Below are 22,543 nucleotides of genomic sequence, written 5' to 3' on the forward strand. Positions count from 1 at the left end.
CCAGACCCCACCTGAGCCCATGGGCGGGGTACGTGTCTCTGTCTACCTTTTTTTATTTTTTTTGGCTGCTCCTCGAGGCATGTGGGATCTTAGTTCCCCAACCAGGGATCGAACCCATGCCCCCTGCAGTGGAAGCCCAGAGTCTTAACCACTGGACTGCCAGGGAAGTCCACTGTCTGTCTGTCTGTGTCCTAGTGATCAGGTCCGTGAGAGGAAAGCACACATCAGAAATTCTCAACCCCGGCTACAAAGCTGAGCTTAACAGATGTGAAGGATGAGTGAGCAACTCCACTCGGGAGGCTTTTCCAGCCCCGGCTCCCGTTGCTTCTTCCACAGCTCCTACCCTCAAACCCTAAGAGGCTGTTCAGGCACCATCCAGATCCCAGCCTGTGCTGCCTCCTTCTCCGACCCAGACTGTCCCTCCCACCCAAATACCACCCATCCTCTGTGCCAAGGGACTCAGTGAGGCTCAGCCTGGCACCCATTTCCCAGCAGCTGGAGATGGACACAGAGCAGGAACTGCTGAAAGACCCCCACCCAGCATGAGCCCAGGGCCCCAGGCTGGGGATTCCCTCCTTACCTGTCTGAAGCAAACCAGCATTGCTGTCACTGATCTGATAAAACTTCTGTACGTCCAGCAGAACTCCTGTGGGCAGACGGACAGTGCTCAGGAAATGGGAAGTTGCCTGCCAGGCCTCTAAGGGCAGCTGCCCCTGCATTTGGGACAGGCCTGCAGCCGACCAGCACAGCACCGGTGTGGCACCCGGGCCCACTGTTCTCTTCCCCTCTCTCCCACACATGCACACAAACACATACACACACACACACACACACAGATACAGGAGCCAGCACATCCCAAAGGCACAGATATACACACACATTCATGCACAAGCATGACACTTAGTCATGCAGGCACACAGACATGCAGATCCACACAGCTACATACAAACAGGCACTCCCAGAGGCACCGAGACATACACATACAGGAGCCTGCACTCACAGGCGTGTAAGCCCAGTCTCGTACACCCGGACATACGTACACTGAGATGTACACGTAAAGACACACGCACAGGCATGCATGCATTTGCACTCGTGCAGGGCTGCCCTTCACGTCACAGTCATAGTGACGGCAGCCGTTCACTTAGACTACAGTGTAAATGAAAGTCCCTGGGATTGTGCAGCCCTGCTTGTATACAAACTCCAGACATTCATAGACATACATATACCTGCATGAGCATGTACATGCAAAGGCATATGTGCCCTGGCCTGCACACATGCACACACAAGCATGTTCTTCCAGAGGCATGGACACACAAACACAGAATGCCCATGAGAGCTTCAGCGGGTCCCACTTAGGTCCGAACTCGGCCCCTGAGGGTGGCAGGCTCTTGCTCTGAAGCCCCTCCGAGAGATTGCTAGGCCGAAATCCCCTCAGCCCCTTGGTGGTATTTCAGAGTTAGTCACGGTCCCAGGCACCTGCTCATCTGAGCTGTGAGGCTCTGGCCCTGTCATCACTTTGATTGCATTATGAGATGGCTGAGGGCCCTCAGTATCACTGTCCCCATTATACAGATGGAGAAACAGAGGCTCCAGCCACCTATGGCTGTACAGCTGGAATTAGGGGAGCTGGGTCTACCCTCCCACCCAGAGTCACAAATGGAGCCCTGCAGAAACACCCCCACGATGGAGAAGAAAGCCCCACATCCACACCTGTAAGACCAGCCAGTGGGTGAAAAAGATGGAAGAAGCAGAGAAGCAAAGTGAGAGGGTTTTGTTCTGATATTCACTTTGTACCCAGTTGCCACAACGTCCAGATACCAACTTGTATGTCTTTCCTTCCCTTTTAATACTTTTACTTACACGAATTAGACATATTCATTGGCAAGAGACAACACAGGTAAACAAAGAAAATGGCTAAGTAAAAATTCTCTATATTCGCACTCATTTGGGGGACTGGGACTCAGCCCCTTGTTTTGACTGCTCCTGGGATCCCCCCAGTCCTGCGCTGCTCTGTTTTTCTTGGCTGCGTTGGGTCTTCATTGCTGTGCGCGGCTTTTTCTTGTCGCGACGAGCTGGAGCTACTCTTCGTTGCGGTGCGTGGGCGTCTCATTGCGGTGGCTTCTCTTGCTGTGGAGCACGGGCTCTAGGCACGTGGGCTTCAGTAGTTCTGGCACTCGGGCTCAGTAGTTGTGGCTCATGGGCTCTAGAGCGCAGGCTCGGTAGTTGTGGCACACGGGCTCAGTAGTTGTGGCTCATGGGCCCTAGAGCGCAGGCTCGGTAGTTGTGGCGCACGGGCTTAGTTGCTCCGCGGCATGTGGGATCTTCCCGGACCAGGGCTGAAACCCGTGTCCCCCGCATTGGCAGGTGGATTCTTAACCACTGTGCCACCAGGGAAGTCCCAGCCTTGTTTTTATCTTTCCTCTGTCCCTCTGGCCTGCCAAAGACCTGCTTCACACCAGAGAATTCTAGTGGCTGACAATCACCTGCTCCAACCGTCCCCAGGCACTCTGTGGGGTTTCACTTCCCCTGGTCTCCCTCAGCCCAATAACCACAGCCTTGCTACTCACACAGCCAGAGGAATTCCCATCAGGGAAAGTGCCTCAGGCCAGGAGGACTCAGGGACTGACAGCCCAGCCAGCGGCCTCCCAGGAAAGCAGGGATCCCAGCCTGCGGGGCTGAAAGAGCTCCACATGCCTGGTTGACCCCTCCTCTCCCCTTCATGCCCTCCACCCCCAGTCCAACTCATGCCTCCCCAGCTCCAGTCTAATCCTAGTGGTAGCCTCTGACTGACCTCCCCGTCTCCTCTTGCCTCCATCAGGGCCTCAACTCTGATTACAGTCTCCCCACTTGCTCCCCACGGCCTCAGCAGAAAGTGCAAGCTCCCAGCCTGGCCCCCAAGAAACCTATGATCCAGCCCCAAACACCCTTTTAGAATAAGTTGCCGCTTCCCCCAGCTCCTCTCCTGATCAGAGCATGCACTTTGGCCCCATGTGCTCTGGCTCACGCCGACCCCTCTCTCTGAACGCCCTTGCCTGACCCCATTCCCTGCTTTACCGATTTTTTCAGCCTTCAAGACCCAAACCATATGCCCCTCCTCTGTGAATTCTGTCGGAACCCTCAGTTTTTCATCCTGGGGCTGCCCAAATGATGCTCTCCCAAGTCTGTCCTGGATTAGAGCCCCTTCTACGTGTGTCCTGTATGCCTCTGAGCTCCTCGAAGACAGACACGCCCACTGGGTCTGGTGCTATCTGCAACCCCAGGCCCATTCATTCCACAGCTGCGAGCTGGTAACTGCTGAATCCATACCCTGGGCTCGGAGGAGGGCCCCGCCTGCTGCAAGCACCTCCTCAGAGCTCCCCAGGCTCCTCTGTCCCTCTGCCCCATGAGGCTCATTCCTGAGTTCAGGAGCTACAAGGTTGACTTCCCCTCCCCTGGGTCCCCAAGGCCCACCAGAGGGTCCCCAAGGCCCATAGTGCTCAGTCGATCTTGAAGGAATCCGCGATCAAGAGAGAAAAGGCTGAATCTTGAATGAATGAATGAATGGACAAATGAATAAGTGCATGAGTGAGTGACATGAAGACACAGCAGGTTGAGCCCTGGGGCCTACAGGAAGGAAGGCAGAATGTGCAAAGTTTGCACGCAGCCTGATGCCCCAGAAACAACCAGCCAGCTAGTTCTTGCTTGGGAGCAGGGCCAGGCCACCCTGTCCTCCACGACCTCACCCCGACCTTCCACCCAGAACCACCAGACATTTGCCCGAGGCCCAGTCCTCCCTGCTGTCCTCACCCACCCACCATTGTGCACCCACACCTGGGTGCATATACAGTTTGGGGCTGGATTGGGAACTCATTTGACCCTCCCCCATTTCAGGCCAGGCTGAAACCAGGCCGGGGGTAAGAATAGCAGGGATGTGCTGCACAAGAAGAAAGTCTGCTGGACAGAAGCCCACTGTGGATACACAGCACCGGCTGGTGGCAGGGCAGCCAGCAGGTAGATGGGCAAGTGCCGCCCAGGATGCCCGTCCCCTTCCTCACCTGCAATGATGAACCAGTTCATGTAGTTCAGGAGGTTGATGTAGCAGAGCACGGCAGCAGCCACGTAAGCTCTCCAGCGGGGCAGGCTCCAGGGGGTGGGCGTGGATGGAGAGGGGCACGGACCCGAGCCCATGGCCCTTGAGTGCCCGCCTGGCCCCGGGGACCAGCCCTGAAGCCCCTCGGGCCCAGGTTCCCCGCACTCCGCGGACATGCCCCCAGCCTCGCCAGCCTGCAGCTCCCGTCCAGGGATGGGTGCCGGGGTAAAGACGCATCAGATCTGCACCAAGTCACTTCCTGTGGGCTCCCAGCCGCCCAACCTCAAAGCAGCTGCCCTAACCGCTCGGTATCTTACTGCAGGTCTCTACTGATCCCAGTGCAGCCTCGAAGGTGAGATTTCACCATCCGCAGCCCCTGAGGCCTGCTGGGGGGAAGGGAGCTCCTGGCCTCACCACCCAGGGTGGCTGGTCCTTTTGACCTAGCCTGGGGCTATGGTAGCAGCCGTGAGAAAGAGAAGCTTTGCAGGACAGGAAATGAGACGAGTCTCCCAGAGTCCCACTCGCTGTGGGAAGGTCTGGCTGCCACACATGAGATGGGCTGTGAATGAGGGACTCGAACCCGGGTCAGATCAGGAAGGCTGGGTGTTGGCCAGGAGAGCGACACTGGACTGGACCGGAAGCGGAGGCTAACCTGCTCCTACGTAATGTCCTAACCGGAGAAACAAAGACAGCGAGGGGCGGCCGACAGGAAGGCAGCCTGTGGGCAAAACTCAACATTGGATGTGAAGTTTAGCGGGAGATTTTTGATGAGGGGAAAGATATTGGCATGCTCTTAAAGTGTCTCTTTACAGATTGTTTATTAGTAGCAGGTGGGGGGAAGGGTAACGATACAGGAGGAGAATCAGGCAACATCTTGACCAAAGGATTAAAATAGCATCACCAACGAGGGGCAGGATTCCCACCAGGAATGCATGACCCCAATCTAATCACGTGGAAACATCAGACAAACCCAAATGAGGGACACTATTTTTTTAATAGACTTTTTTTAATAGACTTTATTTTTTAGAGTTTTAGGTTCACAGCAAAACTGAGCAAAAGGTTAGGATTTCCCATTTACCCCTCTTTACTCTTTACTCCCACTTGCCCCACACACGCATAGCCTCCCCTATTATTAGCACCCCACCCTCCCGAGTGGGACATTTGCTTCAGTTGATGACCTTGACCCATCATTATCACTCAGAGTCCATAGTTTACATTAGGGTTCATTCTTGGTGTGGTACCTTCTATGGGTTTGGACAAACGTACCGCATGTACTCACCATTATAGTGTCACATAATAGTTTTATTGCCCTAAAATCCTCTGTGCTCTGCCTATTCATCCCTCCCTCCCCTCATCCTCTGACAACCACTGATATTTTTACTGTCTCCATAGTTTTGCCTTTTCCAGAATGTCATATAGTTGGAATCTTACACGATGTAGCCCTTTCAGATTGGCTTCTTTCTCTTAGTCATTTGCATTGAAGTTTCCTCCATGTTGTTTCACGGCTTGAGAGCTCATTTCTTCTTCTTCTTCTTTTTTTAAAAATTTATTTATTTAATTTATTTATTTTTGGCTACACTGGGTCTTCATTGTTGCACGCGGCTTTCTCTTGCTGCAACGAGCTGGGGCTACTCTTCGTTGTGGTGCGTGGGCTTCTCATTGTGGTGGCTTCTCTTGTTGCGGAGCACGGGCTCTAAGCGCAGGGGCTTCAGTAGTTGTGGCGCGCGGGCTCAGTAGTTGTGGGTCACAGGCTCTAGAGCGCAGGCTCAGTAGTTGTGGTGCACGGGCTTAGTTGCTCCACAGCATGTGGGATCTTCCTGGACCAGGGCTCGAACCGTGTCCCCTGCATTGGCAGGTGGATTCTTAACCACTGTACAGCATTTTAAATGCATTATCTCATTTGATCTCCCAACACCTCTATACGGTAAATACTGTCATTTCCTCCATTTCTGGGATGAAACTGAGACTCAGAGGGGCTTAAGTGAACTGCCCACAGCCACGGCTGGTACGGGAAACCAGATCTACCTGCCAGCAGCTCTTAGTCCGGCCCCAGCTATCCAGCACTGCTTTATAGAGACCATGTAGGGAGACAGCTCTAGCTCCTGGCTCTCCAGCCATGCAGCGTTTGAAAGAGGAGGAGGTCCTGTGTCTAAAGGTTGTGCCCCTGAGTTAGAAACTATCCCATCCCCCTGCACCTGCTCCGGCAGTGAGGTCACTAGGGCTCTGTGCCCTGAGGCCTATCCCTGCAGCTTCGGCAGAAATAAGCCCCCTTGGTCTTCTGGCAAGTGGACCTGTCCAAAAGAACCAGGACCTTGGGGGAGAGAGGGCTCTTCCTCCCTGGCCTTCTTTCCAGAAAGTTAGGGGAAGGGAGCAGATGTTCTCTACTTCCTCATGGAGAAATAGGTCCAGGGAGGCAGCCCGCCACTCTGTATTGATACATGTGTGGCAGAGCTGGGCACCCCTGTGCGGACCTCTGTGGGCTCAAGTTCAGTTGGGCATCACTCCCTTATGTTTTGTGTCTTCCTTCATGAGCGCGTGTCTTGTTCGTGGTTGTGTCTCCAGAGCCTAACCCAGGGCCCGGCACAAAGTAGGTGCTTTAATTAACTGTTGGACTAAGAAATGAATGGGTTCCTCTAAGCTTCAAGTCTGCTCATGTGTAAAATGAAGACCGAGATGCTTGCACCACGAAGAGTAAGCCAGAGCTTTCCCGGCGTGGGCATCAGCCCAAAGGGCGAGTTTCCTTTCTCCTCTAGACTCTCATCTCTGTTCTGACCTCAAGCTCGGGGAGGGACCTGGGGACGAAAGATGTCCCTGGTGTGCGCCCCAGCTCACGGGCACCATGCCCCCAACTGCTTCCTTTTCAGATTCTGAAGAGCACCTTGAGGCAAGGGAAGGGAGCAGGTCCTACCAGCCTAGGGCGCTGACGCAGGCGAGCAGGGCACCACCGGCTGCCCCTTTAGCAGGTTCTCATTTCTTCTTAGTACTGCATAATATTCCATTGTCTGGATGGGCCGTGGTTTATCCATTCACCTCCTGAAGGGCATCTTGGATGCTTGCAAGTTTGGGCAATTATAAATAAAGCTGATAAAAAAACATCCATGTGCAAGTTTTTGTGTGGCCGTAAGTTTTTAACTCCTTTGGGTAAATACCAAGAAACACAATTGCTAGATCAGATGGTAAGAGTATAGAAGACTATATTTTTTTTAAAGGAACTGTATTATTCAAAATGTCAAGGTCACAAAAGACTAAGAAAGACTGAGGGATTGTTTCACATTAAAGGAGATGAAAGAGATATGATAATTAAATGCAATATGGGATCCTGGACTGGGTCCTAAACTGGAGGAAGAAATGCATATTATTGGATCAATGGATAAAATTGGAATGTAGATGATAGATTAGGAAGAAATAGATCAGTGTTGAATTTACTGAAGTTGATGACTGCACTACGGTTATGTAAGTGAAATCCTTGCACTGAAGCATTTAGGGGTAAAGGGCCATCCTGTAAGCAACTTACATTCGAGTGGTTCAGGAAAAAAAAAAGAAAAAACAGATACAGCAAGAAAGCAAATGGGGCAAAATGTTAATAATAGATGAATTCGGGTAAAGATTGCTTGGGTTTCTTTGTACTATATTGTAATTTTTCTGTAAGTTGAAAGTTATTTCTAAATAAAAAGATAAACCACAAAATGACAAACAACTCAATTAAAAATGGGCAATGGAGCTTCCCTGGTGACGCAGTGGTTAAGAATTCGCCCGCCAATTCAGGGGACAAGGGTTCGAGCCCTGGTCTGGGAAGATCCCACATACAGTGGAGCAACTAAGCCCATGCGCCACAACTACTGATCCTGCGAGCCACAACTACTGAAGCCCGCGAGCCTAGAACCCGTGCTCCCCAACAAGAGAAGCCACTGCAATGAGAAGCCTGTGCACCACAACGAAGACTAGTCCCCGCTCACTGCAACTAGAGAAAGCCCGCGTGCAGTAACAAAGACCCAATGCAGCCAAAAATAAAATAAATAAATAAAAATTTTTAAAAATCTACAAACAATAAATGCTAGAGAGGGTGTGGAGGAAAGGGTACCCTCTTACACTGTTGGTGGAAATGTAAACTAATACAGCCACTATGGAGAACAGTACAGAGGTTCCTTTAAAAACTAAAAGTAGAACTACAATATGACCCAGCAATCCCACTCTTGGGTATATACCCAAATAAAACCATAATTCAAAAAGATGTATGCACCCGAATGTTCATTGCAGCACTATTTACAATATCCAGGACATGGAAGCAACCTAAATGTCCATCAACAGAGGAATAGATAAAGAAGATGTGGTACATATATTCGATGGAATATTACTCAGCCATAAAAAGGAACGAAATTGTGTCATTTGCAGAGACGTGGATGGATCTACAAACTGTCATACAGAGTGAAGTCAGAAAGAGAAAAACAAATATCGTATATTAACACATATATGTGGAATCTAGAAAAATGGTATAGATGATCTTATCTGCAAAGCAGAAATAGAGACACAGACATAGAGAACAAACATATGGACACCAAAGGGGAAAGGTGGGGGGTGGGATGAATTGGGAGATTGGGATTGACATATATACACTATTGATAGTATGTATAAAATAGATAACTAATGAGACCCTACTGTATAGCCCAGGGAACTCTACTCAGTGCTCTGTGGTGACCTACGTGGGAAGGAAATCCAAAAAAGAGGGGCTATATTTATACGTATAGCTGATTCACTTTGCCGTACAGCAGAAACCTACACAGCAGTGTAAAGCAACTATACTCCAATTTAAAAAAATAAGGTGAATCATAGAATGCCACATGACCCAGCAATTCTACTCCTAAGCATATGCCCAAAAGAACTGAAAATAGGGGCTCAAAGAAACACTTTCACATGAATGTTCATAGCAGTGCTATTCACACTTGCCAAAAGGTGGAAACAAATGTCCATCAACTGAAAAATCAGTAAACAACATGTGGTGTATACCTGCGATGGAATATTAGTCATCCATAAAGAGGAATGAGGTCCTGACCCATGTACAACGTGGCTAAATTTCAAAAACACACTAAGTGAGAGAAGCCAGACACAAAAAGTCACACAATATATGATTCCATTTACATGAAATACCCCAAATAGTTAAGTCTATAGAAATAGAAAACAGATTAGTGGTTGCCAGGGGCTGAGAGGAGGGAATGCTTCATAGGTACATAGGTCTCTCTCGCTTGGGGTGATGAAAATGTTTTGGGGACTTGATAGAGGTGATGGTTGCACAGTATAGTGAATGTAACAAATGCCACCGAATTGCATGCTTTAAAACGTTTAAAATTTTATGTTATGTGAATTTCACCTCAATTTTTTTTTTAAGTTAAAGCAAACAAACAAAAAACCAGTCTGGTGACATGGCAAGGAAACGAGCTTTGCCGTCTGACGAGCCTGGATTCGAATTCCGATTTTGCTTCTTCCTAGCTGTGTACCTTGGGCAAGTCCCCAGCCTCTCTGAGCCTCAATGATCTCATGTGTGATACAGAGAGAAGAATATGTGCTGGAGGGGTTAACTGTGAGGACGAACTGAGATAAGTACGCGTAACATTCCCGGCATAGAGCCTGGCACGTAGGAAGCATTCGGTGACAATTATTATTGTTATGACGATGATGGTGATGATGATGATGGTAGTGATTGGTCCTTGGCCTCTGCCATGCAGTCCAACCACAAACCCCATGTGGATGGTCTTTGTGAAACATAGGGAAGTTCAGAATCAGGCCTTTCAGCCTGAGCACACGCAGGCAGGCTGGCATCATGGCTAAGATCCTAACCCGGAGCCAGACTCACTACTCACTGACCCTTTGATCTTAGGCCAATCAACCTCTCTGTGCCTCTATTATCCCATCTATAAAATGGGGATGGGACTTCCCTGGTGGCGCAGTGGTTCAGAATCCACCTGCCAACGCAGGGGACACTGGTTTCAGCCCGGGAAGATCCCACATGCCGCGGAGCAACTGAGCCTGCGCGCCACAACTACTGAGCCTGCGTGCCCTAGAGCCCGTGCTCTGCAACAAGAGAAGCCACAGCAATGAGAAGCCTGCGCACTGCAACGAAGAGTAGCCCCCGCTCACCACAATTAGAGAAAGCCCGCACGCAGCAACGAAGACCCAACACAGCCAAAAATAAGTAAATAAATAAATTTATAAAATGGGGATAAGGATAGTACATACCTTGTAGGGTTGTTGCAGCTTAAATGAGTTTGAAATGTGCCTAGAACTTTGCCTGGTGTTGAGGAAATGCTATGTCAGTGTTAAATAAAACAGGGATTTCCCCGGCACACATAGATGAGACTTTGGTCTCAGCCCTGCCCTCGGGGCCGAGGAGTGACGGGCAGAGCTACACCCTCAAGTATGAGTGCATGAGTGAGAAGCCAAGCCTGCAAGCACACACACACACTCACACTCATGCAAACTACACAAGAGCGCTGCAGCTAGTGAACACTGAGACAGAGCCGCCCCCCATCCAGAGGCAGCTGCCCCAGATACGCTGGTCATGGTCACCCCTTTCCAGGTCCAGCCCTCACTATGCCAGCCCAGAATGCCACCCTGCCTTGGCTTTCAGAGCGAGGGAGCAGCTCAAGGAGTCAGAAACCCCGGGATTGGTCAAATCCAGGAGACTGGGTGTTGGCCAGGAGCACAGCATCAGAATACGACCGACTGCCTTGGACTCCTCGGCTTCCAAAGGTGGGTTCCTACCAGGGATTCAGGATTTGACCTCTAGAGGGGTTTTTTATGAAGAGGCGTTGCCCAAGAGGCATTTTAGGAATAAAACAGAAGAACATCACGTCCCAGGAGCAGGAGGCTGGCGTGGGGCAACACAGAGTCATGGATGACCACGTAGGAAGCCTGGGGTCCAACACTACGAGGGGCAAACCAGAGGCTTTCCCTCTCTGCGCCTCAACTACCCTATCTGAATGTTGGTAGCCATGGTGGTGGAGGGATTGGATGGCCCTAGAAGGTCCACTCAGCTTTGCAGTTTGTGTGTATGTCTCTCACTCTAAGGGATGGGAAGTAGGAGGTTTCAGGGTTGGTTAACTCAGTGGCACCATGGTCTATGGCCATACCACCCTGAACACGCCCGATCTCATCTGATCTCGGAAGCTAAGCAGGGTCGGGCCTGGTTAGTACTTGGATGAGAGAACTCAGTGGCACCATGATGTCATCGAAGACACCAGTGTTTTCCATCTTTCCTCTCTGAAGTCTTTATAGTGTTGGCCTTTGAGTACTTATCTATTGCTGTATAACAACCCCCCCCAAATGTATGGCTTTAAGCAACAATATTTATTATCCCTCACGGCTTCAGTGGGTCAGAGCAGCTTACTGGGGGTTCTGGCTCAGTCTCCCATGTGGTGCAGTGAGATGTCACCTGGGGCTGTGCCCATCTGAAGGCTTGACTGGAGCTGGAGGGTCCACTTCCAAGGACCCCCATGGTTCACCCACATGGCTGGCAAGTCGGCACTGGCTGTTGACTCCTCTCTGCAGATCTGCCTGAGTGTCCTCACGGTGGGGTATGTGTCCTCACAGTGGGGTATGTGTCCTTACAGTGTGGTGGCTTGCTCCCTCCAGAGGGAGCAATCCAATAGGGACCAGGGCAGAAACTTCAATACCTTTCACAATCTAGCCCTCTAAGTCTGCATTCTGCTGTATTCTAATCGGTCACATAGGCCAGCCCTGATTCACTGCACGAGAGGACTACACAAGGGCATGGAAACCAGGAGGCAAAGCTACCTGGAGATCTTCTTGAAGGCTGGCTACCTCAGCCTTCGTCTGCAGGTTTGCCCTCTCACATATAAGAAGGAAGATTTCTTTTCTTTTTTTAAAGATTTTTTTGATGTGGACCATTTTTGAAGTCTTTATTGAATTTGTTACAATACTGCTTATGTTTTAGGTTTTTTGGCCGAGAGGCATGTGGGATCTTAGCTCCCTGACCAGGAATCAAACCCGCACCTCCTACATTGGAAGGTGAAGTCTTGACCACTGGACGGTCAGGGAAGTCCCAATAAGGAAGATTTCTCCTGAAATATATTCATGTGTATTTATCAGAGAGGAAAATCTTCCCCAGAAATCCCCCAGCCAGCATCCCCTCAAGACCCTCCAGCCAGGTTTGAGCCAATGTCTGTGACCCAGCTGCAAGAGAAGCTGGGAAGGTGGGCCCCGTGGGAGGCTGCCTCCGTTAGTAAAGAAGAAGTAGGCAAGTAGCCGTTGTGTGAGCAAACAACATCTTTCACAGAAAGCTAACCACTTCGGTGCCCTACAAGAGGAAGTGACCACACTCCCAGGATAAGGGGGTGTCAGGTGACCCTTTATATTTGGAGGGTTTAAACAAGCCCCTGGTGTGGGTTCCCAAGGAGAAAAGGAAATACTGTCCTAACCTGGGGCTCCTGAAGCTAGCGGGCACACTAACTAGGGGGAAGTGTACAGGAAAGAGAGCTGCTTCGCACTGAGAGCCACAGGCTTGGGATCTCAAGCCTGCAAGCCCCTAGCTGAGTTTAGCCGGTTTTCAAAAGGACACAACAGCATCCTTCACCAGCAAGTCCTATGGACTGGTTGGGATCAGGCTCCAATAGTGACACCATGTGGCCATAAGAAGCAACAGCAGTCATGAACTATTCCAGGCATAGTATAAACCCCCAAAGCTCATGGATAATTCAGGGTGGTCTAAAGATCCTGGATTTCTTGCTAATGAGACACATGCAATCATGAGTGATTAACTGGGAAAATAAGAGCTGTGATCATATTGTATCCCACATTATGGAACCGACCTTTTTTTTTTTTTTTTTTTTTTTGCTGTACGCGGGCCTCTCACTGCTGTGGCTTCTCCCGTTTTGGAGCACAGGCTCCGGACGCGCAGGCTCAGCGGCCATGGCTCACGGACTTAACCGTTCCGCGGCATGTGGGATCTTCCCGGACCGGGGCACGAACCCGTATCCCCTGCATCGGCAGGCGGACTCTCAACCACTGCGCCATCAGGGAAGCCCAGAACCGACCATTTTTATAAAGCATATACCCAGGGCAAAAGTATAGAAGCATATATCCCAAAGAGTTAACAGTATTTATCTCAGGCTCCTAGAATTATAGGTACTTTTTTTCCTTTCTTTTTTTTCTTTTTTCTTTACTTTCCAATAGTAATAATAGCAAATATTAAATAGTACTCACCATGTGCTGGACCCTGCCAACTACCTGTGAATTGGGTATGATAACTATACTTATTTTTTAGAATCAGAAACAGCCCCAAAGGGGCTAAATAACTGCCCCACCTGGTTCTGAACTCTGTGCTCCTCTCCTTTTTGCTATACTATCTTTTTCTTTTTTTTTTTTTGGTCATGCTTACGGGACCTTAGTTCCCCAAAAAGGGATTGAACCCAGGCCCCAGTAGTGAAAGCACTGAGTCCTAACCACTGGAACGCCAGGGAATTCCCTGTACTACCTTACTGTCTCATTTGTATATGCTAAATTTTTTGCAGTATCTCACTTACATAATAATATTAAAAAAGAAAAAGTAGTGGCCTGTATAGTTTTTATGATCACACCAAAAAATAATGCTATGAAACAAAACAAGATAAACATGACCGACCATGTGCTATACCTGTGGCTGAGGCAGGGTCAGGGCTGCCAGTGCTGCATGGGTGCAGCTACACCAGAAAGGTCAGGATTTTGTGACTGCAGAAGCCCACTTCCCCTCTTCACCTGGGCTCCCCTGTTTTGTTTTTTTTCTTTTTTGGCCATACCACAAGGCTTGCAGGATCTTAGATCCGCACTCAGGGATCAAAGCTGGGCCCTAACCACTAGACCTCCAGGGAATTCCCTGGGCTCTCTTGATTTGGTAGCAATTTTGAAAATTCCTCCTTTCCCTTGGAAGCTATGAATACAAGGACTAGCAGTTAATAGGGACCTAGCCCTGGTGAGTGGTGGGCCCGAACTGGGGGCAGGGTGAGGCTGAGGGAGGCTGCCAAACTAAAGGGAAGATGGGAAAAGAGAAGGAAAGGAAGAAAGAGAGAGGGAAAGAGGAAGTGGGCAGAGACAGATGAAAAAAAGGAAGGGAATTTTCTAAACTTTCCCCATCCCCGGCTCTCAGTGTTCCCTGAGCTTTCAATATCCACCCATTGGGCTCATGATACCACCTCCTACTGGTGTTTCCAAACTCCACTCAGAGGTCACCTCCTCCAGGAAGCCTGCAGGCTTGGCTGAGTACTTATCTTTATCCTGAAACTTACTGCTCGTTATTGGGATTTTCTCTCTTTCCCATGAGTCAGTAAGCCCCTTAAAGGAAAGGCACTCTTTCTGCCTCCTCCAGAGTCTGGCCCAGGCCTTAACCAGAGCAGCAAGACAGAATGGATGTTCTGAATGAGTGAATGAAACATGCTTCTTAGGCGACCAGCTGCACCAGCCTGGGACTAATTATTTTCAGCAGAGGTATTTCTTTTTTTGTTTGTTTTTTTAAATTTATTTATTTATTTATTTATTTATTCTTATTTTTGGCTGTGCACTGGCTTTCTCTAGTTGTGGCGAGCGGGGGCTACTCTTCATTGGGGTGCGTGGGCTTCTCATTGTGGTGGCTTCTCTTGTTGCAGAGCATGGGCTCTAGGCGTGCGACCTTCCGTAGTTGTGGCACATGGGCTCAGTACTTGTAGCTCGCAGGTTCTAGAGCGCAGGCTCAGTAGTTGTGGTGCACGGGCTTAGTTGCTCTGCGGCACGTGGGATCTTCCCAGACCAGGGCTCGAACCCATGTCCCCTGCATTGGCAGGGGGATTCTTAACCATTGAGCCACCAGGGAAGCCGCTCAGCTGAGGTATTTCTGTCACTCCAGCCTTTACTAGCAAATAGCTAGAACTCTGTCCCCTTTTGAAAACATGACCCAACACACTTCTTTGGGGATCATGCAGAGGGTGGCGTGCTTGTGCACAGAATGTTCTCTCAAGTATAGGGCACCTAGGAGCTCTCTGCACACAAGGACACCTCTCTGTGGGGCTTCCGGCAGCCCTGGGGAAGCAATCCCTGTGCTAGTGTTCACAGCTCCCTTCCCTTTTGGTGTGGACCAGGATCTGAGGAGTGGAGCACAGCCTAAGTGGTTGCCTGAGCTGTACACGGCACCAGGGACTTCCCTGGTGGTCCAGTGGTTAGGACTCTGCGCTTCCACTGCAGGGGGCACGGGTTTGATCCCTGGTCAGAGAACTAAGGTCCCACCTGCCACATGGTGCAGCCAAAAATAAAAATAAAAAGTTAAGCTGGAGGCCCTGACTCTCTTGTTATTTAGAGCAATTTATTTTCCAGGGGCCAACCTAGACCCTCATGCAAAAAGACGCCTTTCTTCCCCATGTATTCAAGCATAACTGAAAGCGACAGGAGGACAAGCTGCGTCACGACTCCCAATGAAAGAATTTGGAGACCCAGGGACTTGAAGCTCGGGTTCTAGTTCCAGCTCTGCCTCTAGGTGTCCCGTGTCCAGCTGTAACACTCACACCACCAAAGAGAAGAAGGAGTTCCTGGCTCCTGGCTCCACGTGAGACTACCCCACCACCAAGCCACTGGAGAGATGAGGCCTTCATAGCTGCCCAAGAGAACAGACACTGCAGCAGGCAACTGCCTCACTCTTGACCACATTCCCCTGGCAACTAAGGGGGCAAGGAGCCCATGGTCCCCACACCAAGCAGCTTGAACTAATTATCTGTTGCTGCTTAGCAAATTATGCCCAAATTTTATGGCTTAAAACAATAATAATATTTTTAATTATAAGAATTATACACGGGGGGCTTCCCTGGTGGCGCAGTGGTTGAGAATCCGCCTGCCGATGCAGGGGACACGGGTTCGTGCCCTGGACCAGGAAGATCCCACGTGCCGCGGAGCAGCTGGGCCCGTGAGCCATGCCCGCTGGGCCTGAGCGTCCGGAGCCTGTGCTCCTTAACGGAAGAGGCCACAGCAGTGAGAGGCCCGTGTACCACAAAAAAAAAAAAAAAAAAAAAGAATTATACACGGGACTTCCCTGGTGGCACAGTGGTTAAGAATCCACCTGCCAATGCAGGGGACACAGGTTCAATCCCTGTTCTGGGAAGATCCCACATGCCGCAGAGCAACTAAGCCCATGAGCCACAACTACTGAGGCCACATGCCACAACTACTGAAGCCTGCGTACCTAGAGCCCATGCTCCGGAACGAGAGAAGCCACCACAATGAGAAGCCCGCGCACTGCAATGAAGAGTACCCCCACTCGCCGCAACTAGAGAAAGCCTGTGCACAGCAACGAAGACCCAACACAGCCAGAAATAAACAAAATTTTAAAAAAATAATAATTATACACCATGACCAAGCAGGATTTATCGTAGGGATGCAAGGTTGGTTTAATATCTGAAAAATCAATTAATGTAATATATCACATCAATAAACAAAAATCATATGATCTCAACGGATGCAAAAAAAAAAAAGGCATTTAACAAATCCCATACCCTTGCCTGATTAAAAGCACTCAAACTAAGAATAGAATGGAACTTCCTCATTCTGAAAAAGGACATCTATGAAAAATCCACAACTGACATACTTAACGGTAAATGACTGGATGTTTTTCCCCTACGATCAGGAATAAGACCAGAATGTCTGCTCTCACCACTTCTACTTAACATTTCAGTGGAGGTTGTAGTCAGGGCAATTAGTTAAGAAAAAGAAATAAAAGGTACCCAGACTGGAAAGAAGAATTAAAACTATTTCTAGTCACAGATGATATGATCTTTTATATGGAAAACCCTAAGGAATCCACTAAAGGACCTTTAGAACTAATAAATGAGTTCAGCAAGTTTACACTGTATTTCTATACACTTGGAATGAACAATCCAAAATGAAATGATATATCAATTATATCTCATTTTTTAAATTTTTTAAAAGAATTTTAAAAAAGAATAACCAAATGAAATTGAGAAAACAATTCTGCTCACAATAGCCTCAAAAAATAAATAAAACAAAATAAGACACAAATGAACCTATCTGTGAAACAGAAACAGAATCACGGACAAAGAGAACAGGTTGCCAAGGGGGAGGGGGTTGGGAAAGGGATGGATTGGGAGGTTGGGGTTAGCAGATGGAAGCTTTTATATATCGAATGGATCAACAACAAGGTCCTACTGTATAGCACAGAGAACTGTATTCAATATCCCATGATAAACCAGAACGGAAAAGAATATTGAAGAAAGAATGTATAGAGACTTCCCTAGTTGTCCAGGGGGTAAGACTCTGAGCTCCCAATGCAGGGGGCCCAGGTTCGATCGGGAATTAGATCCCGCATGCATACCACAACTAAGAGTTCACATGTCTCAACTAAAAGACCCCACGTGCCACAACTAAGACCCATTGCAGCCTAAATAATAAATAAATAAAATTAATATTTTTTTAAAAAGAATGTATATATGTATAACTGAATCACTTTGCTATACAGCAGTAATTAACACAACATTGTAAATCAACTACTTGAATTAAAAAAAAAAAGTCACCCAGTCACTCTCTGTCCCAGCTTCATAGTTTAATGCTCTGCATGGCTCCTATCACTGTCTGCTAGTTGTTTTTTATTTTTTTTTAATACCTTTATTGGAGTATAATTTCTTTACAATGTTGTGTTACTTTCTGCTGTACAACAAAGTGAATCAGCTATATGTATATATATATACCCCCATATACCCTCCCTCTTGAGCCTCCCTCCCACCCTCCGTATCCCACCCTCTAGGTGGTCACAAAACATTGCGCTGATCTCCCTGTGCTATGCGGCTGCTTCCCACTAGCTATCTATTTTACATTTGGTAGTGTATATATGTCCATGCCACTCTCTCACTTCGTCCCAGCTTCCCCAGATTTTTTTTTTTTTTTTTGATGTGGACTATTTTTTAAAAGTCTTTATTGATTTTGTTACAATATTGCTTCTGTTTTATGTTTTGGTTTTTTGGCCTCGAGGCATGTGAGATCTTAGCTCCTCGACCTGGGACTGAACCCACACCCACTGCATTGGAAGGCAAAGTGTTAACCATTGGACCACCAGGGAAGTCCCTGATAGTTTTCTTGTTTGTTTTCTTTCTTTCCCACGGTGGGTCTTAGCAGCTGCTGCTGTCACTAGTACCTGGAACTCATGCTGGGCTCACTCACATTTTAATAAAGAAGGGAGTGAATTGCTGTGTCACTTCTGGTAGGTCAGTGCTATTCTCTGAACTTTCTCCATGAAATAAAGTTATGTGACTGGATAAGCTCTTTGCTTCTGAGGATCAATCAGCCTTTAAGGCAAATCAGAGTTATGACGGTCAGTGACCACCAGGTGTTGCTAAAGATAACTTCTTTGCTAAGAGTCAGATCCATGGCAGGGTAGTTCCAAGGCTGGACAGGAGGGCTAAACGGTCAGCTCACCACTATGAGGGTCTCCAAGAACACCTGGAGTCAGCACATGCTTACTAGAGGCAGGGGTCTCCAGTGACTCAGCCAGCCAGGCAAAGGCCCTGGGGCTGGGGCCTCAGTCTTCCCATCTGTCCATTGGGTGTAGACTCATTGTCCAGGTTCTAATTCAAATCCTTCCTCTGTAGTAGAATTGAGGTGGGAGGAAAGGAAGATGGAAAAGGGGAAGAGGGTACCCTTTTCCTCCTTCTTCTGCTCTCAGGGGCCCTTCTCTTGGGACAGGGACATGTCCTTCCCAGGGTGCGCTCAGGGTGCCCACACATTCAACAGGAAATCTCCTGTGACAGTGTGACTTCATTATCACCATGTCTGCGATGAGGCAGAAACAATCATGTTCCACAGAATTCCTCTTGTGTGAGTTGGGGAGATCCTGGAGGAGGAGGGGAAGTGTATTTTTCTAAACCAACAAATGTTAAGACCATTAGTAGTCAGGGTTCAACAAACACAGGCCACCAACCAGTTTTGCTAACAGGTCAGAGTCTGCAGACCCCTGGTTTAGAGGAAACCCTGTAAGGAGCCCCTTGGAGTCCCAGGCATCTATGAAACAGAAGAGCCTCAGGGAGAGGCACTGATCTGTGCAAGGTCTGCACTTTCTTCCTTCCGATAAAACACACACACAGAATAGGCTCAACACACTGCTATGAGTGTTGAGTCCAGGGAGAGATCAGTTTGGGTTCTGGGAGAGGAAGGAGAGAGGCAACCAGAGACAAGAGGAAATGCCTGGGGCTTGGGGGTGACTCTTCAAGTCCCCAAGTTTTGGGACTTCTCTGTGGTCCAGTGGTTAGGACTCTGCTTCCACTGCAGGGGGTATGGGTTCGGTCCCTGGTCGGGGAACTAGGATCCCCACATGCCACGTGGTGTGGGCCCCCCCACCAGAAAAGACCCCAGATCTTCAGTGAGAATGAATTTTTCTGCACACATCCAAGTGGTCAAAATGGTTAACGCGAGAGGGGTTATGCCTCTTGCCAGAACGCTCATCCTCATCCTGATTCGATCCAGCCCCCAAAGAGAAGGGGAGCATCCTTTCAGGGGTATATTCAGACCCAGGACTGATGAAAGACTTGGGAACACAGCCTCCTGCTCCTTGTCAAACACCCATGGGCAAGAGGGGAGGAGCTGAGAAAAGGGAACCCTCTTGCACTGTTGGTGGGAATGTAAACTGATACAGCTACTATGGAGAACAGTATGGAGGTTCCTTAAAAAACTAAAAATAGAACTACCATACGACCCAGCAATCCCACTCCTGGGCATATACCCTGAGAAAACCATAATTCAAAAAGAGTCATGTACCACAATGTTCATTGCAGCTCTATTTACAATAGCCAGGGCATGGAAGCAACCCAAGTGTCCATCAACAGATGAATGGATAAAGAAAATGTGGCACATATATATGCCACAAAAAAGAAACGAAGTTGAGTTATTTGTAGTGAGGTGGATGGGCCTAGAGACTGTCATACAGAGTGAAGTAAGTCAGAAAGAGAAAAACAAATACCGTATGCTAACATATATATATGGAATCCAAAAAAAAAAAGGTTCTGAAGAACATAGGGGCGGGACAGGAATAAAGACGCAGACGACATAGAGAATGGACTTGAGGACACAGGGAGGGGGAAGGGTAAGCTGGGACGAAGTGAGAAGAGAGTGGCATGGAGTTATATATACTACCAAATGTAAAATAGACAGCTGGTGGGAAGCAGCCGCATAGCACAGGGAGATCAGCTCGGTGCTTTGTGACCACCTAGAGGGGTGGGATAGGGAGGGTGGGAGGGAGATGCAAGAGGGAGGGGATATGGGGATATATGTATATGTATAGCTGATTCACTTTGTTATGAAGCAGAAACTGACACACCAGTGTAAAGCAATTGTACTCCAATAAAGATGTTAAAAAAAAAAAAGGCAGAATACAACTATACTCCAATAAAATCTAAAAAAAAAAAAAGAAACCCACACACTTCAACTAAAGTCACAACCAAAGGGTGGGGTGGTAAGGGGGGGCAGAATACAGCAAAGGCGAATTTACATATATATCTATCTAATCAGCTTTATTGATATATAATTCACATACCACACATTCACCCATTAAGATTGTACAGTTCAATGGTTTTTAGTCTTTTCAGAGTTACGCACCATCACCACGATCAACTTTAAAACACTTCCTCAGGGAGTTCCCTAGTGGGCTGGTGGTTAGGATTCTGGGCTTTCACTGTTGTGGCCCAGGTTCAATCCCTGGTTGGGGAACAGAGATCCTGCAAGCTGTGCAGCACGGCCAGAACATAAAAATAAAAATAATAATTATAGTAATAAAACACTTCATCAGCACAAAAAGAAACCCTGTACCCATGAACAGTCACTCCCCATTCTTCCCCAGCTTCTCCCCTTTACCCCCCACCTCAGCCCTGGCAACCACCAGTCTACTTTCTGTCTCTGTGGATTTGACTGTTCTGGACATTTCATATGAATGGAATCATACGTTTGCCTTTCGTGTCTGGCTTTGTTCACTGAGCATAGTGTTTTCAAGGTTCATCCATGTCATCACGTGGATCAGTACTACATTCCTCTTTATGGCTGAATAATATTCCGTTGTAGGGATCCACTATGATCTGTTTATGCATTCATCATTGATGGACATCGGGGTTGTTTCCACCTTTTGGCTATTATGAGTAACGCTGTTGTGAGAATTCATGTACAAGTTTTTGTGTGAACCTATGTTTTCAATGTATTGGGTATATACCTAGAAGCGGAATTGCTGGATCAAATGGCAGCTCCATTTTTAACAGCTTGAGGAACTGCCAGACTGTTTTCCACAGCAGCTGCACCATTCTACGTTCCCACCAGCAACATGCGAGGGTTCCAATTTCCCCACATCCTTGCAAACATTTGTTGTCTGCCTTTTTGATTCTAGCCATCCTAGTGGGTGTGAAGTAGTATCTTACTTACTGAAGTTTTTTTTTTTTTTTCTTCAAATGCTTGGCTTTTTATTTATTTATTTATTTTTGGCTGTGTTCAGTCTTCATTTCTGTGTGAGGGCTTTCTCTAGTTGTGGCAAGCGGGGGTCCACTCTTCATCGCGGTGCGCGGGCCTCTCACTATCGCGGCCCCTCTTGTTGCGGAGCACAGGCTCCAGACGCGCAGGCTCAGTAGTTGTGGCTCCCGGGCTCTAGAGCACAGGCTCAGTAGTTGTGGCGCACGGGCTTAGTTGCTCCACGGTATGTGGGATCTTCCCTGACCAGGGCTCGAACCCATGTTCCCTGCATTAGCAGGCGGATTCTCAACCACTGTGCCACCAGGGAAGCCCTTACTGAAGTTTTGATTGGCACTTCCTTCATGACTAATGATGTTCAACATCTTTATGTAGCTATTGGTCATTTGCATATCTTCTTCAGAGAAAGGTCTATCCAAATCCTTTGCCAATCTTTATATTGGGTTATTTTTCTCTTTATTGTTTGTTTTGTTTGTTGGTTTCGTTTTTGGCCACATGGCTTGTGGGATCTTAGTTCCCCGATCAGGGATGGAACCCGAGCCAGGGCAGTGAAAGCGTGGAGTCCTAACCACTGGACCACCACCAGCGAATTCCCTGTCTTTCTATTGTTAAGTTGTAAGAGTTCTTTATATTTTCTAGATACAAATCCCTCATCACTACATGATTTGCAAAACTATTTTCCCATTCTCCCATGGGTTTTTTTTTCACGTTTTTGATATTTGCTTTATATGTTTTAAGGATATATTATTAGGTAATACAACTTGAGAATTTTTCATCTTAGCAGGTTGTTCCTGTAATCACAATGTAGATATTCTTGTTTTTCCTCATAAATATCTTTTGTCTTAAATAATAGTTTGATATTTGTAGATATACACCAGCTTTCTTTTGGTTAGTATTTTCTATTTATTTTCAACCTTCCATACCCTTGTTTTAGATGTTTTCTCTTGTAAACAGCATGAATCTGGATTCTTTTTATAATCCAATCTGACAGCCAATCTGGCCAAGTTGGAGCATTTA

At 48.0% G+C, this 22,543-nt stretch overlaps 1 protein-coding gene and 1 pseudogene across 1 annotated transcript in view; one reads left to right on the forward strand and one right to left on the reverse strand.

Annotated features, from left to right (window-relative positions):
- SPNS3 (SPNS lysolipid transporter 3, sphingosine-1-phosphate (putative)) overlaps window positions 1-885 on the reverse strand; it is a 40,599-nt gene extending 39,714 nt beyond the window's left edge. Inside the window, 2 exon segments of the mRNA XM_067715881.1 lie at window positions 581-810; window positions 812-885. Coding sequence (XP_067571982.1) covers window positions 581-810; window positions 812-885 — 304 coding nt within the window.
- Window positions 886-11,179: 10,294 nt separating this feature from the next.
- On the forward strand, window positions 11,180-11,297 carry LOC137213669 (5S ribosomal RNA; annotated as a pseudogene).
- Window positions 11,298-22,543: the final 11,246 nt, after the last annotated feature.

Source organism: Pseudorca crassidens, chromosome 19 (assembly GCF_039906515.1).
Source record: "Pseudorca crassidens isolate mPseCra1 chromosome 19, mPseCra1.hap1, whole genome shotgun sequence".
In the NCBI taxonomy this organism is placed as follows: Eukaryota; Metazoa; Chordata; class Mammalia; order Artiodactyla; family Delphinidae; genus Pseudorca; species Pseudorca crassidens.